Source organism: Serpula lacrymans (genome assembly GCF_000218685.1).
Source record: "Serpula lacrymans var. lacrymans S7.9 unplaced genomic scaffold SERLAscaffold_9, whole genome shotgun sequence".
Lineage (NCBI taxonomy): Eukaryota > Fungi > Basidiomycota > Agaricomycetes > Boletales > Serpulaceae > Serpula > Serpula lacrymans.
The window spans coordinates 1,161,372-1,178,640 of record NW_006763298.1 but is presented as its reverse complement, the minus strand read 5'-3'; the positions used below and the strand labels follow the sequence as shown (position 1 = coordinate 1,178,640).

General features: G+C 46.5%; 11 protein-coding genes across 11 annotated transcripts; 4 read left to right on the top strand and 7 right to left on the bottom strand.

Annotated features, from left to right (window-relative positions):
- Positions 1–320: 320 nt before the first annotated feature.
- On the bottom strand, positions 321–593 carry SERLADRAFT_371311 (uncharacterized protein; the record flags this gene model as incomplete). Its single annotated transcript, XM_007320236.1, has 1 exon — positions 321–593. One exon carries the CDS (start codon positions 591–593, stop codon positions 321–323), a length of 273 nt encoding a protein of 90 aa, XP_007320298.1.
- Positions 594–625: 32 nt separating this feature from the next.
- On the bottom strand, positions 626–1,199 carry SERLADRAFT_471736 (uncharacterized protein; the record flags this gene model as incomplete). Its single annotated transcript, XM_007320235.1, has 3 exons — positions 626–655; positions 718–855; positions 929–1,199. Coding segments are annotated over 3 exons (438 nt in total), but the record flags the coding sequence as incomplete, so codon positions are not given.
- Positions 1,200–1,471: 272 nt separating this feature from the next.
- SERLADRAFT_471733 (uncharacterized protein) lies at positions 1,472–2,223 on the bottom strand (the record flags this gene model as incomplete). Its single annotated transcript, XM_007320234.1, has 1 exon — positions 1,472–2,223. The coding sequence occupies one exon, from the start codon at positions 1,888–1,890 to the stop codon at positions 1,654–1,656; it is 237 nt and encodes a 78-aa protein (XP_007320296.1).
- A 529-nt stretch (positions 2,224–2,752) lies between these two features.
- SERLADRAFT_471732 (uncharacterized protein) lies at positions 2,753–3,682 on the bottom strand (the record flags this gene model as incomplete). Its single annotated transcript, XM_007320233.1, has 3 exons — positions 2,753–3,235; positions 3,290–3,392; positions 3,471–3,682. 3 exons carry the CDS (start codon positions 3,624–3,626, stop codon positions 2,904–2,906), a joined length of 591 nt encoding a protein of 196 aa, XP_007320295.1.
- A 231-nt stretch (positions 3,683–3,913) lies between these two features.
- SERLADRAFT_450740 (uncharacterized protein) lies at positions 3,914–4,970 on the top strand (the record flags this gene model as incomplete). The annotated part of the gene is made up of 2 exons (XM_007320232.1): positions 3,914–4,644; positions 4,705–4,970. 2 exons carry the CDS (start codon positions 3,914–3,916, stop codon positions 4,859–4,861), a joined length of 888 nt encoding a protein of 295 aa, XP_007320294.1.
- On the bottom strand, positions 4,941–5,792 carry SERLADRAFT_471727 (uncharacterized protein; the record flags this gene model as incomplete). The annotated part of the gene is made up of 6 exons (XM_007320231.1): positions 4,941–5,116; positions 5,172–5,257; positions 5,313–5,353; positions 5,409–5,504; positions 5,561–5,611; positions 5,677–5,792. Coding segments are annotated over 5 exons (380 nt in total), but the record flags the coding sequence as incomplete, so codon positions are not given.
- An 818-nt stretch (positions 5,793–6,610) lies between these two features.
- SERLADRAFT_439805 (uncharacterized protein) lies at positions 6,611–8,559 on the top strand (the record flags this gene model as incomplete). The annotated part of the gene is made up of 9 exons (XM_007320230.1): positions 6,611–6,859; positions 6,924–6,954; positions 7,008–7,115; positions 7,168–7,281; positions 7,340–7,540; positions 7,592–7,742; positions 7,793–7,942; positions 7,999–8,214; positions 8,265–8,559. 9 exons carry the CDS (start codon positions 6,611–6,613, stop codon positions 8,557–8,559), a joined length of 1,515 nt encoding a protein of 504 aa, XP_007320292.1.
- A 541-nt stretch (positions 8,560–9,100) lies between these two features.
- Positions 9,101–9,670, top strand: SERLADRAFT_393997 (uncharacterized protein; the record flags this gene model as incomplete). The annotated part of the gene is made up of 3 exons (XM_007320229.1): positions 9,101–9,188; positions 9,249–9,449; positions 9,474–9,670. Coding segments are annotated over 3 exons (486 nt in total), but the record flags the coding sequence as incomplete, so codon positions are not given.
- Positions 9,671–10,069: 399 nt separating this feature from the next.
- On the bottom strand, positions 10,070–12,444 carry SERLADRAFT_450736 (uncharacterized protein; the record flags this gene model as incomplete). The annotated part of the gene is made up of 8 exons (XM_007320228.1): positions 10,070–10,091; positions 10,152–10,295; positions 10,353–10,899; positions 10,960–11,571; positions 11,635–11,975; positions 12,108–12,188; positions 12,242–12,262; positions 12,315–12,444. The coding sequence occupies 6 exons, from the start codon at positions 12,442–12,444 to the stop codon at positions 10,753–10,755; spliced, it is 1,332 nt and encodes a 443-aa protein (XP_007320290.1).
- Positions 12,445–12,615: 171 nt separating this feature from the next.
- Positions 12,616–14,928, bottom strand: SERLADRAFT_362366 (uncharacterized protein; the record flags this gene model as incomplete). The annotated part of the gene is made up of 9 exons (XM_007320227.1): positions 12,616–13,281; positions 13,339–13,554; positions 13,604–13,753; positions 13,806–13,956; positions 14,012–14,212; positions 14,268–14,381; positions 14,432–14,539; positions 14,592–14,622; positions 14,680–14,928. 9 exons carry the CDS (start codon positions 14,926–14,928, stop codon positions 12,891–12,893), a joined length of 1,611 nt encoding a protein of 536 aa, XP_007320289.1.
- A 1,073-nt stretch (positions 14,929–16,001) lies between these two features.
- On the top strand, positions 16,002–17,088 carry SERLADRAFT_393988 (uncharacterized protein; the record flags this gene model as incomplete). Its single annotated transcript, XM_007320226.1, has 2 exons — positions 16,002–16,375; positions 16,450–17,088. One exon carries the CDS (start codon positions 16,481–16,483, stop codon positions 16,823–16,825), a length of 345 nt encoding a protein of 114 aa, XP_007320288.1.
- Positions 17,089–17,269: the final 181 nt, after the last annotated feature.

The following is a 17,269-nucleotide window of genomic DNA, read 5'->3' as shown; positions in this document are numbered from 1 at the left end:
GGTTGGAGGCCTTGCCAACTCGCCATATGTCTATTCAAGACTTCTACGATGGGGAAAAGAACAAGGTGTGGCAATCAGCAGACCAGACGGTCCAACGTACGTATATTTTTTGAACCTGATAAATAACTGACCGTCGATATTGTCTCGTTCTTTTGGTAGGGTTAAAGCTGTGGCAGATGGGGCACTGAATTGGCACCTTGACAACGTTGTCTTTTCTCGAGTCGCGAGATATTACTATGGCACCGATGTCGACCTTCAGTTCAATCTACAAGACGAAGAAGTACTGGGACGCAGATGGTTCACTGATTCTTCACTGTCTTTCATGCGCAAAAATCGTCGTCGTCGCCCTTCATGCGCTTTCTGTGACTATCATCCTCGAGGTCGCCGTTCTCGCCACGACGTCGGCGTCGGGTCATATCTTGAACCACCTCCATAGGGTCCGCATCACGGCTGCACGCTTCTTCCAAGAGGCCATCGCTCAGGGCCTGCAACGATTTGACGACTTGATCCAACGATTGTGCTAAATCATATGTCGGATTATCACTGCGAGAGCTTATTTTCTTCAGTTCGCGAATCTTGAAATCCAATTGCATCCGGATCGCAAGTCTATCAGACTGTTCTGTCCTTTCGATCTCCCCGAGCCTGGAGTGGTGTTCTGAGATCACGCTAGTATCTCGGTTTTCTCGATGTGATTCGGTAAAAAAAAAGGAAACATACTTGCTAGCTCTTCTAGGGCTTGCTCTTTGGCCGTTTCAGCGTCAGTGGCGCGAGACACCACAGCTTCTACCTGCTTCTTCGTATCTTCGAGCTCGACTAAAAGGCTGGATATCTGGAAACGTTGCTCATCGGACTCTTCTGCATTTAAGCGGTCAGTAAATCACAGGTGACGGAGTTCGCATTCACAGTTAAGTATGTTAGGATCACTTACTTTCCGCCTCCTTCACTGCTTGATCCCTAGCCGTCGCAGCCGTGCTAGCTTGTTCCTGGGCACTCTTCAATTGGGTTTGAGCGACCTCCCGAAGCTGCCGTTCGCTCTCCACCTCCTTCAACGCTTGGTTCTTGGCTGTCACAGCTGTGTTAGCTAGTTCCTGTGTATTCTTCACCTGGATTTTTATAAGCTCCAGAAACTGTCTTTCGCCATCCAGTTCCTTCTGCAAGCGCAAGATCTTTTCTACGTGCCCCGCGGCTTCCCGTTCGCGCGTGGCGAGCGCTTCCCGAGTTTTAATTATCTCTTGGGTGAGCTTTACATTTCGTTCGTTAGAATTTCCCAGCTTTTCCGTCTGGACCTGTAACTGGCTTAGACTGCGGCTTTGAGTTTCAGGACTCGGTCCGAGTTCCATCCCCTGACCCCGCATGCTGATCGAGGATAGCTCAGACTTGACGGACATTATCTCGGATGCGAGTCGAGAGGGCGATTGTGTATATCCCATGAGCCTGCTGTACGTCGATTTGGAGATTCCCAACCTGCTCGTGACATGGGCGCACTTGTAATCCGCGTACCAGCTGCAGCCCGTGTGTGTTTCTGCACACCCTTGGCAAACGACGCTTTCAAGAACGGGCTTGCATTCTTGTTCACGGAAGATACACGATTCGCAGGGCTTTCAGGGAGAGAACATGATGAGAGACGCGGAGAGGAGATCATATGAGCGGAATTCAGATGTGGCATCTCCCTAGTGTGTACCGAGAAAAGAGGGAGGAGAACAGAAGGTGATGAGAGTAAAGGTTTCTCACCTTGGCACCATGCTCTGCTATCCACTGAATTTTGTCCTCCGCGCTGCCACGCCTTCGAAGCTCTTTCTCGAAATCCGGGAGGATGCGTAGTTCGTAGTCTGTGAGGTGGACAGGGACACCTTCCTCTTCATCTTCTTGATCGCTGAATAGGTCCATCATGGTGGCAAAACGAACCAGCTAATGTAGACTCGCCGTACCCCACGTAAGGTGTAATGGTAAGAATGCGGAGTCGTGTCCTTGCGGAGTCTCGGGGTGCGAACATGAATACCCGACGGAATTCTGTGTGTCCACATGGGCTAATGTCTAGAGGAAGGTCTCTGGTGCTGTCAATGGTCTTCAGTTCTTCGACTTGAAGTCGACTTGGACGTTTAGAGTTTGCGGAGGTGTCAATGACAGGGGCATTGTAACTTACGGAAGTAACTCAAGCTGGACATCTGCCGATTGGCCCATCGGGATCACATACAACGTCACTGCTTATTCTAGCTAGTAACTCGGGGTTGCATCATTCTTATCTGGTATGTACTCTTTTGCAAGAATTTGTTCTAGATACTCAGGTGTATAAACTGTTCTCCAGACAAGCTTTTTGAAGTAACCGACATGAACGACTCCAGAGCGAGCTATAGCTAGATTCTTCGAAGAACCGTGATTATGGCAATTTCATCGAGTTCTCGCATACGGTAAGCACAAGTAGGTTAGATCCGTCGCAGCTAGGCCATCAAGAAAATGCACACCAGTTCTCCGGCTGTTTGCCATCTCATCATACCTGGAAGAATGCAGCATTGCTCTTTCGAAACGCCTTTTTGGAGGACCTATGCTCGGAGGAAAGCGGGAAACGGTAATCATTCAACCGCCGTATGCTCGTACTCGGACTAATTTCAGAGTATTTCAGTCGAGACAAGCCGAGCCGATTGTATCAGGTTTCCCCCCGTTAGTATTGGCCCCTGATAAGGTATTTCCACCTAATGGTTGTATGTAGGCAGAGAGAGAATTTCTATTATTGGGCAGACAATATATATTCAGATTTTGTTCCGGTTACTAACTCTTTGCAAAATCCAGTCCTCTAGATTAACATATTTACAAGCCTTGCGTTGATTTGACACAATGCCATAACTTATATGCTTCTACAATGACGATAGTTCTGAGTATCCTAAGGTCGCTACCAACAAGATGCGCTATTCCTCTCCTTCGTCACCCAACATATCCGACACTATCCCCACACTTTTCTCAGTCAGTTGTTCTTGATCGGGGATAACCTCCCGCTGCTTCCCCTTTTTATCGCTCCTCTTACTGCGTGTACGCTTCGGAGGATTTGGAGGGAAGCTCTTCCCCGTCATACGTTCTAGTGCAAATACCTCATTCTTGTTACTAGATTCCTTGGATGACTGATCGGGTATGGGCTGCGGAGGGTCTTGCTGTTTAGCTTTTAGCTCTACTTCCTTGAAGCGGACACGTTGTTCAGTGTTAGCGACGTGAGTGATGAAGCGTTTGCTACGGTCATGGTCATCTAAGAGAGACGAGATTATACAAGGAGCACTTCTAAAGTAGGAATACCACTCACCTTTCGCTTCTGTGAATAAAAGTTCAGTACCCAGTAATGAGTCGTGTTGCCCTTTGAAGATGGTGCCAGACAATTGCAAGAACGGCATGGGAGTGTCAAGGCCCTATAATTAAATCGCGTCGAATACACATTAGAATTGATATGAGTGCAGTTAAATCGAGATAAAAGAAACTGTGCTGACAATCAGTCTATATGTCGAGCTGCTCGGAACAAGAGTCGGTTCCACATTACCCAGGTCTAGAGTAACATATGAGATTTCTTCATCAGAGTATTCATCGTCAGGTCCGAATGCTTCAACCTGTCTGTAACCAGGGAATAAAGAAGAGGGTGGAGTCATGATCGTTACATTGACATTTATGGCGTTTTTATGTTGGTCCCTAGCGTTTGGTGTGCATCTCGACAAAGATGCTTGTAATTATCGGACTTAGCCGACTAGGTTATTTATTTCTAAGGCTGTAGCCAAACAACGTCATCTGGCTTGGTACCCACCAGAGAATATATTTTTCCATTTCAATCCATCGTCACAACTGCCTAATCTGGCTGTACCACGTCCCTCCATTTTGGCCAATTTTAGATAGCCCACTTTTTGCAAGGTGGTCTCCCAGAAGAAAAATTTGACCTTATATGTCTTTTCGTCCTACCGCTGTCGTCTCGAAGATCAAATCGTCGTCCCAGTCTTGGCTATCCAGGCAGTCTCGAGATCCTTACGTCAAGCAGCGTCAGACAAATCCCGCATCCTATAGATCCAGGTCTGCGTTCAAACTCATTGAATTAGACAAGAAATGGGGCTCCTTTCTTCCAAAAAACGGCACTCAAACGGTAGTTGACCTTGGAGCCGCACCAGGGGGCTGGAGTCAGGTCGTAGCGAAAAAGATGGGATGGACGGAAAACTTCGATGACGATCTAGAAGATGGGGACTCTCTAGACTTCCCCAATGACGGCATGTTTATGAGGAAAGACAAGAACAAATCAGACAATTTCGATTCTTGGAGCTATGCCGAAGAAGACCTTGAGTTGGACAGGAAGCAGGCACCCGTTAAGAAGGCACCCTCCCTTGGTAAATCTATTGTTGCCGTCGATCTGCTGCCTATGCTTCCGATACCGGGTGTCCAGACTCTCCAGCTCGACTTTCTGAGCCCAGAGGCAGGACAAATAGTCAAATCTATGCTTCTGTCAGACACGAATTCATCTGGGAAGGCAGACGTCATACTCTCTGACATGGCTGCCAATTTTACTGGAAACAGTATTCGTGATACAGAATCGAGTCTAGATATATGTAGGGCTGTGTTTGAGTTTGCGACGGGTAACCTCAAAAAAGCAAACGAGACTCGCTCCGGACGAGGTGGGACACTACTGTATGTTTGTTTCCTGTGCCCTTCATCGAGCTCGGATGATTTATCTATTGCGTTCATCAGTCTCAAGCATTTTGCCCACCCGTTGCTACACGAGTTCCGAGCTAATCACCTCGAGCCGAATTTCCATCTGGTTCACTATATAAAGCCTGAAGCAAGCCGTGCACGATCGTCGGAAGGATACTGGCTTTGTCGCGGTTGGAAGGGAGCGAAGTCGTGATTTAATCGAACAGATCCTGTCTGTGAGCTTATTATCTCTCGTTATACCCTATTTAGATAAGACTGGTCTCCCTATATACTTGGAGCACGCTCTGAATTGACTGGGTTTGCTATTCAAGCAACTTAATTTGCGCTGTACTAGGCACAAGATATATAGGCTACATACATGGTCACTCTTAAAAGTGAGATCTGACGGAATATACAACATGGAAATAAAACACTAGACATATGTAAATATAGAGCACACAACAAACTACTGCTGGGAGTATTTCTGTTAGAACGATACTGATAAAGCGAAGGGGACCACCAACGAAGTATTATTTAAGCTCCGAAACCGTACAAGGTCCTCCCAGAGCGTTTCAACGCATAGACGACATCGAGGGCTGTGACAGTTTTCCTATAGGGAAAAGAATTGTCAAAAACCATTCAAAATCAATGCCACTCGACCTCACCTCTTAGCATGCTCGGTGTAGGTCACAGAGTCACGGATAACCTGGTGAGAGTATGAGTTATGCAACAATGCCTAATGGCATCAGTGTATAACTCACGTTTTCCAAAAAGATTTTCAGGACACCACGCGTCTCCTCATAAATGAGACCAGAGATACGTTTCACACCTCCACGCCTAGCAAGACGGCGGATGGCCTTCAACGAAAGGCATGAGTTACAATACTTGAAGCATACGATACTTGGAGACGTACAGGCTTGGTGATACCCTGGATGTTGTCACGAAGAATCTTGCGGTGGCGTTTGGCGCCTCCCCTGTGTAGCACAGAACAAAGTTTAGAAGGGTTCAAGGGCGTTCAAGCTCTGAATACTCACTTTCCGAGACCTTTTCCACCTTTTCCACGGCCAGACATGTCGTTAAAGGTATATGGACAGGTGTTATACTAGGATAAGAGATGAACAAGTTCAGGACGCGATATTCGCGATGGTGGTTGTAATTAAAGGAAGGAAGGAAGTTTAAAGCGCGCCGCGCCGTTTGTTGACTCGCCCATTAGGTAATCAAATACGGTCACGTGTTCTCCGTTATGTCTTCGTCGGCAAGCGGTGAGGTTAACCATGACAGCAATTCTACAAATATCGGGCTTGTTTGATTATTTCTGTACCCTCTGACATCGTCGAGGGACCATGAAACCAAACCTTTCTTGAAGCATACAGACAGTGTCTTCATTGCATACAGCAAACGGATCATATAGGCCCGAAGTCCATCGCTGAAATACCGCTTTCCCAGTTCTGTGCACACGTTGTTCTTATCTTTAGACAATGGGCTGTTCCAGGTGAACCGAAACATACCTGTGAAGCATCTTGGTAGCTACCTCGTGCCCAACTTCCACTTCCGAGTCTGATACTGACACAGTCTGCGTGGCAGAAATCTTTAGTTCACAACCGGATCCGGTAGAATGAATATTTTTCTGTCGTATATTCCAAGGTTCCAAACACTGGCAATCATACGGTTGCAGCTGCCTAGATGGGCGCACTAGCACCCTCTCGTTAGGTAGGCCACTCACAAGAACTAGAAGCTTGACCCCATCGCGGTTCCTCGTACATATCTCATACTCGGTATCTGGTCCGACATGTTACCTCCTTACTATTTAAATTTGATTGGTCATGACTGAGATTGTCTTCCACTATAAGGATCGAGCAGACAAGTGACCTTACTTCCACTGTTGCTCCTTGTCTCCATTCATTACTTGGTACAGCCCAACTTGTCCAGCTGTAAACAAGCCTTTCCACGACCTTTCAGCGCGATGTCTTCACCACCACCTGTTTCTATTGTGGAAGCTCCAGGCAATGAAGAGCTGCCTAAAACGTTATCAAGAGCCAAGAAAATGGTACTGCTAGCTATATTCTGTCTAGCGCAATTCTTGGATTCCTTCAACACTTCTGCCCTATTCTCTGCAATACCTTCCCTTGAAATATCATTGAACATAGCTGAGAGCCAGTCAGCATGGATTATCAGTGCATTTCAGCTGACTTTCGCATCGTTTCTATTAATTGTGAGTCCAATCCGCACATCCGTGGCATCTTCTTTGTGGCTGGTGACTCATACCCTCCGCCCAGAGCGGTCGCATCAGTGATGTTTACAGCCCTAGTAAGAACGAATATTTTAAATACTTGGTTTGCCACGACTCACGGGAATGACAGAAGCTGCGTTTATATCTGGAGTGGCTGGCCTCGGCGTAATCTCGCTCGGCGCAGGCTTCGCTGACAACAAAATAGTCATACTCACACTGCGCGCTCTCATTGGCATATGTACGTTTTCAAATATTATAAAGCGAGCAAGTGATCCAGATCTGTCTTATAGCTGCTGCAATGACTATTCCTTCTGCTTTGACACTACTAGTCAAGGTCTTCCCAGATCCTCTTGAGCAAGCTCGGGCCATTGGCGTCTTTGGTGGTTGTGGGGCAGTTGCCAATGGTAAGGATTCATCTGTATAGGATAATAATAAATACTCTAACACTGAGTGACATTCTAGTACTTGGACTTCTAATAGGGGCTATCTTCGTCGAATACGCCTCATGGCATTGGGTCTTTTGGTTTGTAGCAATAGTGGCACTACCTGTAGCGTTAGGTTGTATCTTTGTCATCCCGCCCCAACCGAAACCTCTAGACCATTTTGAATCTCAAGGGTCCAAATTCAAGCGCCTGGATATAGTGGGTGTTGTGATGTTAACAAGTAAGCATGTAGGTTAGTATTGACTACGATCAAGTCCTGATACACAGCTAGTTGCACTCATTTTGTTTGTTTTTGCTGTTACCTCTGGTTCGGCGAATGGGTGGGGTACTGCCATGGTCCTCGCACCGCTAGTCATTTCCATCCTCTTGATTGGCGGTTTTATATATTGGGAGACGCTTCTCCCTGCTAATAAAGCAGCAATGTGCGTGTTGTTTGACCAGGTTATCGGAATACAAATAACGTTAGAGTTAGACCTCCTAGAACGTGGTTCTACAAGAACTTCTCTGTACTCTTTGCTACCGCGCTGTTACCATATTTTTGGTGGAATGCTGTCTACACCATTCTCATAACGTTATGGCAAAACATATATCATTGGCCAGTCATTTCATCGGTGATACATATGTATGTTCAGTGGCGAAATATTACAAGGCAAAGTGTTAACTTGGTGTGTTTTGTAGGTTCCCTATCGGTGTCCTTGCTTTTGCGATGAGTTTTACTGGCTCACTATCCAGAGTATTGAGTCCAAAATGGATTATCCTCGCAGGACTTGGTTTTCTAGTCATCGCTACGACGCTGATTGCAGTCGGAGGTGGACCTAATCAATATTGGCCGTTCATCTTCCCAGCATTTGTGATTGGCAGTGCTGGATCCATGCTGATTTTTACCCACGCAAAGTACGATTTGTGTCGTCTTGCTTTCTAAGCCATGATTAACTTTCACTTAGTATTGCCATATTTCAAGCAGCTCCTCCCTCAATGGCAGGCACTGTCGGCGCTATCTTCAACGGTGCCCTTCAGTTTGGTTCAGCCATCGGACTTGCGGCCATGAGCTCCATCCAGACGTCTGTTGAGGATAAGCATGGAGGGTCTGAGGAATATTCCGGACGAGCAGCCGCATTCTGGTTTTTATTGGCTGTAGTATGTGTGGAAGCTTTCGCCGTACTTGTCTTCTACCGCACCGGTTCAGATCACCTACCACAGACACCTGACGCACCTGCCAGTGAATGCTTAGAAAAATGAACCTGATACGGCGAGAAAAAAAATGACACTCATGATAGTATTGATATTCGCAGTGCATGTTATCAGTGTCCATTGTTTTCTATTCTACCATACTTGCAACTTGCATGACTTCCTGAATAAGCCTGAAGTGCCGCGATGGTACTAGATACACGTGACTTGCCCTTGATTTTGGTGTCCCAAGCCGAAGTGGCTCGTTCCACAGCACCGCGACTTTGACTACGTCCACCTTTGACGTTGATTTGTCTCGACGATGAGCTCCTCATATCCCATTCTCCAATCTCGCCCAATTGTACCACATATTCCTTCAACATGTTCAAACTGCAAAGCCCCCGTGGAATTCCCTGTCCCAGCTCCAATGCCTCGATCCGCCACCGTCCTACAGATTCACTGCTTCAAATGTCAGAACGTCTATTCGCATGCTTTTTCTCCTTCAAATATGAGTAGCATGAGCGCGAACGCAGGCCTTCGTTCTCCACCACCCAACAGCTCAAATCCCACTGCTAATACAGTACAGAGTAATCGAAAAAGTAGAAAGATAGGAACCCAGGAAAGGCCACTGGAAACAGGCTATTATGACATCTTGGGCATCCCAGTGAATGCCTCGACAGATGATGTAAAGAAAGCATACCGTTCGTATTTATTTAAAACTCCATTGCCATTTGGGTGTATTAAAAAGACATTCATTACAGGGCGCCTGGCTATCAAGCATCATCCAGACAAGAATCCCAACGATCCTCATGCTGAAGAGCGCTTCAAGGAGATCGCAATAGCATACCAAACACTCTCTGATCCTGCTCTTAGGAAGAAGTATAATGAATTTGGGCCTATGGAAAGTGCACCAGAGGGTGGCTTCGTGGATCCCGAAGAAGTATTCAGTACAATTTTCGGAGGTGAACGATTCGTCCCAATCATAGGTCAAATCAGCCTTGCAAGGGATATGAAAGCAGCAATGCAGGAAGCTGATGAAGCTGATGGAGAAGAAGGCAAGGTAGTGCAGAGAGATGCGAAAGGCAGAGAAATAATAAGTGATGAAGAAAAGGCGAAGAAAGAAGAAAAAGAAAAGAAGGCGTCTGCAGAGGTATGTTTTGTCTCTCTCCTGCATTTCGGGTAGCAATTAATTGATCCAGAAAGCGGCAGCGCGTGCAGAGCGTGTGCGCAAACTGTAAGTTTATTTAAAAAAGTTTCTTTCCTGGTGCTTATACGTCTCATTTAGTGTGGAAAATCTTGAGCGGAAACTGGGAATATTCACGGAATCAGCCACAGGACCTGATGATCCTGACGTGTCGAAGAGTTGGCGAACAATATGTCAACTTGAGGCTGAGTACGTATGCTGGCATACGTGTTTATTTATGCTTCTCATGTCGTATCTTTATTCAGGGAGTTAAAGAAAGAATCTTATGGTGTAGAGTTGCTGCAAACGGTTGGCTTCGTCTACGCTTCCAAAGCTAAACATTATCTGGCCACAAACCAGTCCCTCTTCGGTGTCGGTGGGTGGCTACACAACGTTCAAGGCAAATATCACGTTTTCAGCGAGACGTCAGTACTTCATAACCGCTCATACTCGATCTCAACAATCATTGACATGTCTTTAGTGTATCGACTCTTCGATCTGCGATCGAGCTGAAGAGTGTCTTCGATCAAATTCAAGCTGCAGAGAAAGCTGGGAATTTGAGTCCAGAAGAGAAGCAGCGATTAGAGGAACAAGCAGCAGAGAAGGGCCTAGCAGCACTTCTCAAGGTAAGTTATAAACTACCTTCATTGGACATTTCTCATGTACTTTCGTCTCTGCAAAAAGGGTACGAAGCTTGAGGTCGAGTCGGTCCTTCGTGAGACATGTGATCGGGTGCTAGATGATCCTAGTATCACACGGGGCAAGGCTCAGCTGAGGGCAGTTGCACTCCAGATTTTAGGAGAGTCATACATGACGGTTAGGAAGGAAGACGGTGGTCATGACGAAAGCGAATATGTCAGGGTGGAAACTAAGACGAGTAGAGAACGGGACCGGAAAAGGGGCTAATGAGAATGGTAGCTTTTCCTGTAGATTCTCACAGTTTTCTTCCTTTAACATCCTGCAGCATACCATCCACTAATGTTTTGTACACTATTATATGGCCGTTCATTTTCTTACCCGCCTTGCGAGAGATGAAATCTACAGATCGAGTGTTTAATACATTTATAGATACTGCGATATGATTATGACGATGTTGCCTCCTTGACTCCGTCTACATTGACCACGGCTGATGTAGCTCCCTCTGTAGCTGGAATATTTGGATCTGCAGGAGCATTGGTGGCATTCGCGTTCTTGCCTTTACCCGGTGGTGGAGGGTGGTATACCTTCTCCTTAGGCGGAAATATATGTCAAAATATGCATGGCATCAAGGAAGTAGCAGCGTTACATACCTTCTTTTTCTTCTTTCCTTCAGGTTTTGCATTGGGATCTGGATACGCTGTTCTTTCCACATTCTGCCACTCTTCGCTTTCAAGGAAGGCCTTTCGAATTGGTTCCAGCAGACTGACGATGGCATCAGCTACAGAAGGTTTTAAATCAGACGGGTGCAGTTTCTTCTCTGCAAAGTCATTTTCTAATTCCTTGTACGATTTGTAATGACTCGGTGCTCCCCACTTTGGATTGCGTTTTATAGTGAACACCGTTCCTTCCGGGGCATCGTCGGCGATAAAAGGTTTTTGGCTCCCACTCGCGCCTTTCCCTTCCTCATCATCCGCAACAGTCTCCCCGCGCATTCTTTCCAGCCGCATCTCACTTATTGGTATCAGCACGGTTTCGATGAATGCTAAAAGGCCGTTCTCGGTAATGTTGCCCTCCTCGCAAAATGCATTCTTTATCTTCTTGCGCACCTCTTCTGGGGGATCGAGAAAGTCGATTTTGGATTTTGGATCTGAGGATGACATTTTGCCGCCTGTGAGACCGGGAACCATGGGGTTCATTAGATGGGAGCGCTTGGCGTATCCGAGTCTAGGAAGGTAAAGCTCTGCAAAAGTGAATATTTTCCGCTGAAAGAGTAATGACCATTAGATCCGCACATAAATGAACGAGAAGTAAAATCAAATACTCGCCTGATCTACTCCACCAAACTGAAAATCCACATCAAGGTACTGTTCGTCAAGAGCTTGGAGCCCAGGGTAGAGTAATCCACTGAGAAGGGGGCTATCCACCTGTTTCACGACCTCTGCGCCTGCTTTTTTAGCATCGTGCTCTGTTACGGTTGCACAAAGGCGGTAATTGTCAAGGTTATATTCTTTTGTCAGCTGGTAAGAAGATCCTTCGACGAATATGAGCTTTGATGTAGGGATGCCGAGGGACGTGAAGACAGCGCGGAGAAGAAACTCGTAGTATTTCGTTCTGTAAGACACGACATCTAAGGGTGCCTTGAGATTATCGAGGAAAGCGTGTATATCTGAAGGGGAAATGACTCGTCAATATTTCACAGACAGTAAACAATGTAGTATACAATATGCATTTATCGCGATTTGCTATCCCTGCGAATATGCAAGACGAACGGGAGATGATGATATCAATATATACACACCTGCCAGTAAAATTTTGACCGTAACTCCTGCCCGTAAGAAATCGGCGATCTTTGTCAGAGCAACGAAGTAACCGATGTGTGCTGCACATGATGTCAGAGCTTAGACAACGTATATCACAAGATTACATGCTCACGCTTTCCAGTAGGAGCGGTACCTGTTAATACGAATCTCTTTAGCCTAGAAAGACATTGGATGGGGAAATATACACTTGCCCCAGTAGCATTTCGGCGATCGACCTTCAGTGAGGATGGCCTTGATTGCATCCCCACCAAGTACCTCCTTCAGTCCGCGTGTTATAAGTTCGTATTTTTGTTCTACTTCTTCCGGGGATGCCATGGTAGGGAGCGAGATGGTTATCGATAGCTTGAGGTCCAAGAGCTGAAATATAACTTTCCGAGTCTGTGACTCTGATCAGAGTCAGATACTAGATAGCCACGTGGAATTCACAGCATTACATAAAACAATTCGTCAAAACTCTTACTGTAACAGTAATTTGCAGAGGTAATTATGGCTAACTGAGACACTGAGGATAAATGTGAGAATACATAATTTGGAAAGAAACCCTACAGACACAGATATCAAACTTCTAAGTTCTAACTATTCTATACATATCCTAGAAAAATGCAGCCTGGAATGCTCTCTATCACGAAATCAGAAATATAAAGGAAAAATCGTCCTCTCCTACTAGTTACTGTTGTCATCTAAGTATCGGCGCTACATCAAGCAGCAACATGAAAGCACGGAAAGAAAAATGAAAAATAACATGTCAAGTCGTCAGCAGTCTACACATGGGAGGCGACCGAGCTCTCAGCCGTCACCGAGTCATCAACACTCGTAGCACCATCACAAGCCTCGCGTACTTTCTCGTCCGAGGGATTTTTCTTTTCTAAGCATTCTGGGGAGGCATCGCATCTCGTCCGCGGTAGGTGGTCCGAATCGGTGCGGTAGAAGAATAATATGGCGAGTGCTTCGGCGCAGACTATAGCGAGGAGGAACCAGAAAGCGGCCGCGCGCCCCGTATATTCCTCATACCCCCCATGTGTAGCTTCGACAGACGTCTCGATGGAACTCATCGCCGCAAGTCCGATTGCAGAGCCAAATTGAAGGGCACCGTTGAAGATGGCGCCGACGGTGCCTGCCATGGAAGGGGGGGCAGCCTGGAATATGGCGATACTAGATGCAAAACGTTTAGACATGAGCAAAGAACGTGAGAAAGTGAATGGGACGTACTTTGTGTGAGTAAAGGTTAGCATGGCACCGGCACTGCCTATTGCAAATGCTGGGAAGATGAATGGCCAATAAGCATCAGGCCCACCCCCTAGTGCGATCAACGTTGTAGCGATAACCACCAAACTGAGTCCTGTGAGGATGATCCACTTGGGGCTGTACACTCTGGATAATGGTCCGGTAAAGCTCATCGCAAAAGCGGTGACGCCAATAGGGAACCTATGAAAGCTGAGCACCTCGCGTTATAGACACATCATGTTGAACATACATATGTATCGCTGAGGATATGACTGCCCAGTGGTATACATTCTGCCATAATGACGTAAAGATGGAGAATACAGCGCTCCACCAAAAGTAAGGGAGAAGTGCAGTAGCAAAAAGAACGGAGAAGTTCTTGTAGAACCATGTTTTCGGAGGTCTATGAGCAGCTATTAGATGCGTCACGGAAAGATGGGCTAGATATCACATACATCGCAGCTCTATGAGTAGGGAGAAGGGTCTCCCAGTAAAAGAAGCCACCGATCAAAAAAATAGAAATGATCAACGGGGCAAGGACCATTCCAGATCCCCATCCATCAGTAGAACCAGAGGTAACAGCGAATATGAACAAGATGAGGGCAACTGCTCTGCTATCAGTACCTAACACATGGTTCGGAATAGACAACAGCATGCGTACCCGTCAATATCGAAACACCCGTGGTATCCAAGCTTTTAAACTTTGATGCTTGAGGTTCGGGGCCGTCGAGCGGCTCTGGTTGGGGAGGGATAACAATAATACATAATAGCGCTACCGGCACGGCTACCATTGCAACAAACCAGAAGACCCAGTGCCAAGAAGCGTACTGGACAAACACTGCCCCGATCAGAAGTCCAAGAACTGAATGTCACCAAGATTCAGCTTCATCCACATTCTTGTAAACCAAGGCTCTTACCGTTGGCGATTGCACCAACGCCACCAAATATTCCAATAGCACGAGCCTGCTCGAGAGGATCTGGGAACGCGTTGACAAGTAATGTCAGGGCGGACGGGATAGTCATTGCAGATGCTATGTATGTACGTTAGGATTGATTCTTGCAATGATGTGCAAGAACTCACCAATACCACAAAGAGCACGCAGTATGATTATGATGATTTTGTCATCTACGAATCCTGCGCCGACCGATATTACGCCGAGGCCAGACACTCCGGAGATAAACGCAGTTTCTGTAAGATCCGTTAATCATGACATGTGGTCAAAAAACACAATCAACCATACTAGGATTATACACGTCGCTGATACGACCGCTCTGGCCGGGATATTAGCTACAACAGGAACGACAGACAGATACGTGAACTATGCTCACAATTAAAAGGAAGGAAGCGAAAGTCAGCTGAAATGCACTGATAATCCAAGTTGATTGACTCTCGGTCATATTTAAAGATAACTCGAGAGCAGGTATCGCAGAAAATAGAGCCGAGTTATTGAAAGAATCTAAGAATTGTGCCAGACAGAATATAGTGAGCAAGACCAGTTTTCTGGCCGTCGATAACTTTGGTGATGGTAGTCCATCGACGAGTGTTTCTGCGGGAGACAAGGGTGGTGGTGGCAACATATCGCTGAGAGGCCGCAAGTAAGCTTATGCAGTCTGACAGGTCTAGGTCGCACCGGTTGGTGACAGGAGAAAGTCAACGAAGAGACATGGCTCTTGCCATCTCAATCTTTATAGTCCCAGTCATGACCAATCAATCGAAAATACATGTCGGTCCAGATACCGACTAAAAAAAATTTATGTACAAGGGGCGACAAGGGGCGATGAGTCATGCATGCTGTCCTCGTGAGTGGTCGACCAAACGATGAGATGCCTGGAGCGATCCGCTGATTGGATCAGCTGTGGGCCGATAAGTTGAAATGTTTAGTAACATTCTTTCTGCTACGAAAAAGAAGCCACTTTACCGATTCCGCTTAAAACTTAGATTGCGTACTGGAGGAGATCCTGGACCGCGGTGGTCACAATTGCTCATGCGTTAAGATAGGAACATGAGGCAAAGGGCATGGTGTTAGATAGCTGCATGTCCGTCCATCCGCAAGAGCTGTTTTCCAGAAGATAAGAAGATGGAGTGATGAAATGTGGGAATCCAAGTGGTTTTCAGCAACGAGCCGCGGGCTGACATGACGCGCTGGCTTCAAATACAGCAGCTGCAGCATCCAATCGCGATTCTTGCTTGTCTTGTTATTTTTCCCATATAAACGTGTTTCAGGGTCTCGCTATCATTATGATAATGTCCGTTCTTCTCTACTGCAGAAGAGAACAGTAAGTTGCGGTTCGGGACATGGTGGAATCTTCGAAAGCCTTTAAGCCACTTTGCGTACATGATCACGTGCGGGACCACTTGACCTTAGCATTGGCGTTTCCTTGGACAGCCTTTTGACACTGGCGCTCAGAGCCTTAGGCCTTAGTGGTTATGCCTCAAAAACGCTGCGGAAAGCGGGTATTTCTTGTCGTGTTCGACGTACGCGCTTTCCTTGAAGTTGGCTATCTATGTCGTGTCCGTTCTACGTCCTCCAATCACGATGGTACCACCACGAGATCCGGATTCTGAATCCCATAATCTTACTCAATTCCGTTCCGAGAACCGTGCAAGCTGGGCAAGAGCTGCCACAAGTTCGACCGTATCGAACCAGCCTGGACCTGGCAGAACACTTGCTTTATTGTTGACTTCAGCTGGCCGCCGTCTAGAACGATGGGTGGATGCTGCAAGCGAACATCTAAGCGGTGGTGCCAACGTAAATACCGCTGTTGTTCGTATGTTACCAGCCCGTGATGGCAGTCCGCAGTGTCCTTGTGCTCAGCCAGTGAGCCCTGACGCATCTCCATCGGCTGAATCCTCAACCTCTTCCCGAGCATCGTGTTTATCTGCTGATCCAGATGTCCTCTTGGATTTCATCCTCTCTTCCGGAAACTATAGGTGCTCAAAGTGCGGTCAATCTTACGGGAAAGCCCTTATGACTCATTATCCCTTTCTCTTGGGTTGCGAATTCCTCGTATCTCACGTTGGCAGGTGCAACTTTTTTTAAACCCCAATTAGACAAAGGAATACCGTATACTGATCATTCACCGTTTTTACATTTGCAGATCAGAAACTTTATCCAGTGCTTATCCGACCATGCGTTACATTCTTGCGTTTGTCGCCATCTATGCCGATTTCCTCAGCATGTTCCTAACAATAGGTCTTGGAGACGCGCTAGACTCTTTTGCGGAAAAAGCCCGCTTGTTCTCAAAGGCACTTTGCCTTACTCAAGACGTAGATCTCTTCCTTGGGCGCCTAAAGAACGCTTTACCGGTTTTGAAGGAGGATGAACCATTTGCTTTCACTAAGCATCTCGACACACACTGGGGCGAATTCAGGCAACGACTCGTGAAAAGGAGTGGCTACGGCATTATCTGGAGAGACAACCCAGCATACCAACTAACCGAAGACCTGAAACTGCTACTGAATTATATGAAGTGAATATTTTGGTGACTGTTATCTAAATTAACAAAGATAACCTATCTCGTTTTAGGCACCCTGATACTCGTTTTGTTGCAGCTTCCCGGCTTCTTAGAATCGGCAGCTCCGATGGTCTTTTACCGCTATTAGTCACCTCAAAAGCGGTTAAAGTCTGTTGGCAGGTGCTGCGCACCTGCAAGGAGCGTCATGATCTAGACATCCTCGTTGTCGTTCATTTACTGCAGAATATCTTCAGAAGTATCAATGAAGTAATATATATTCTTGGATGGGAAAGCATTCAACGGCAGGTTTTAGAACCCACTGCCTTTTATATATTGTAAGCATACGATCATGGTGTTTCCAGAGGAAGGCGTTGAGCTTATTGTTGGTACATCAGTAAGACCGATATAGGCTTAGTTTTCGGCCCCTTACTCTGTCTTCTAAGAGCCATCGAAAAGACTGTTC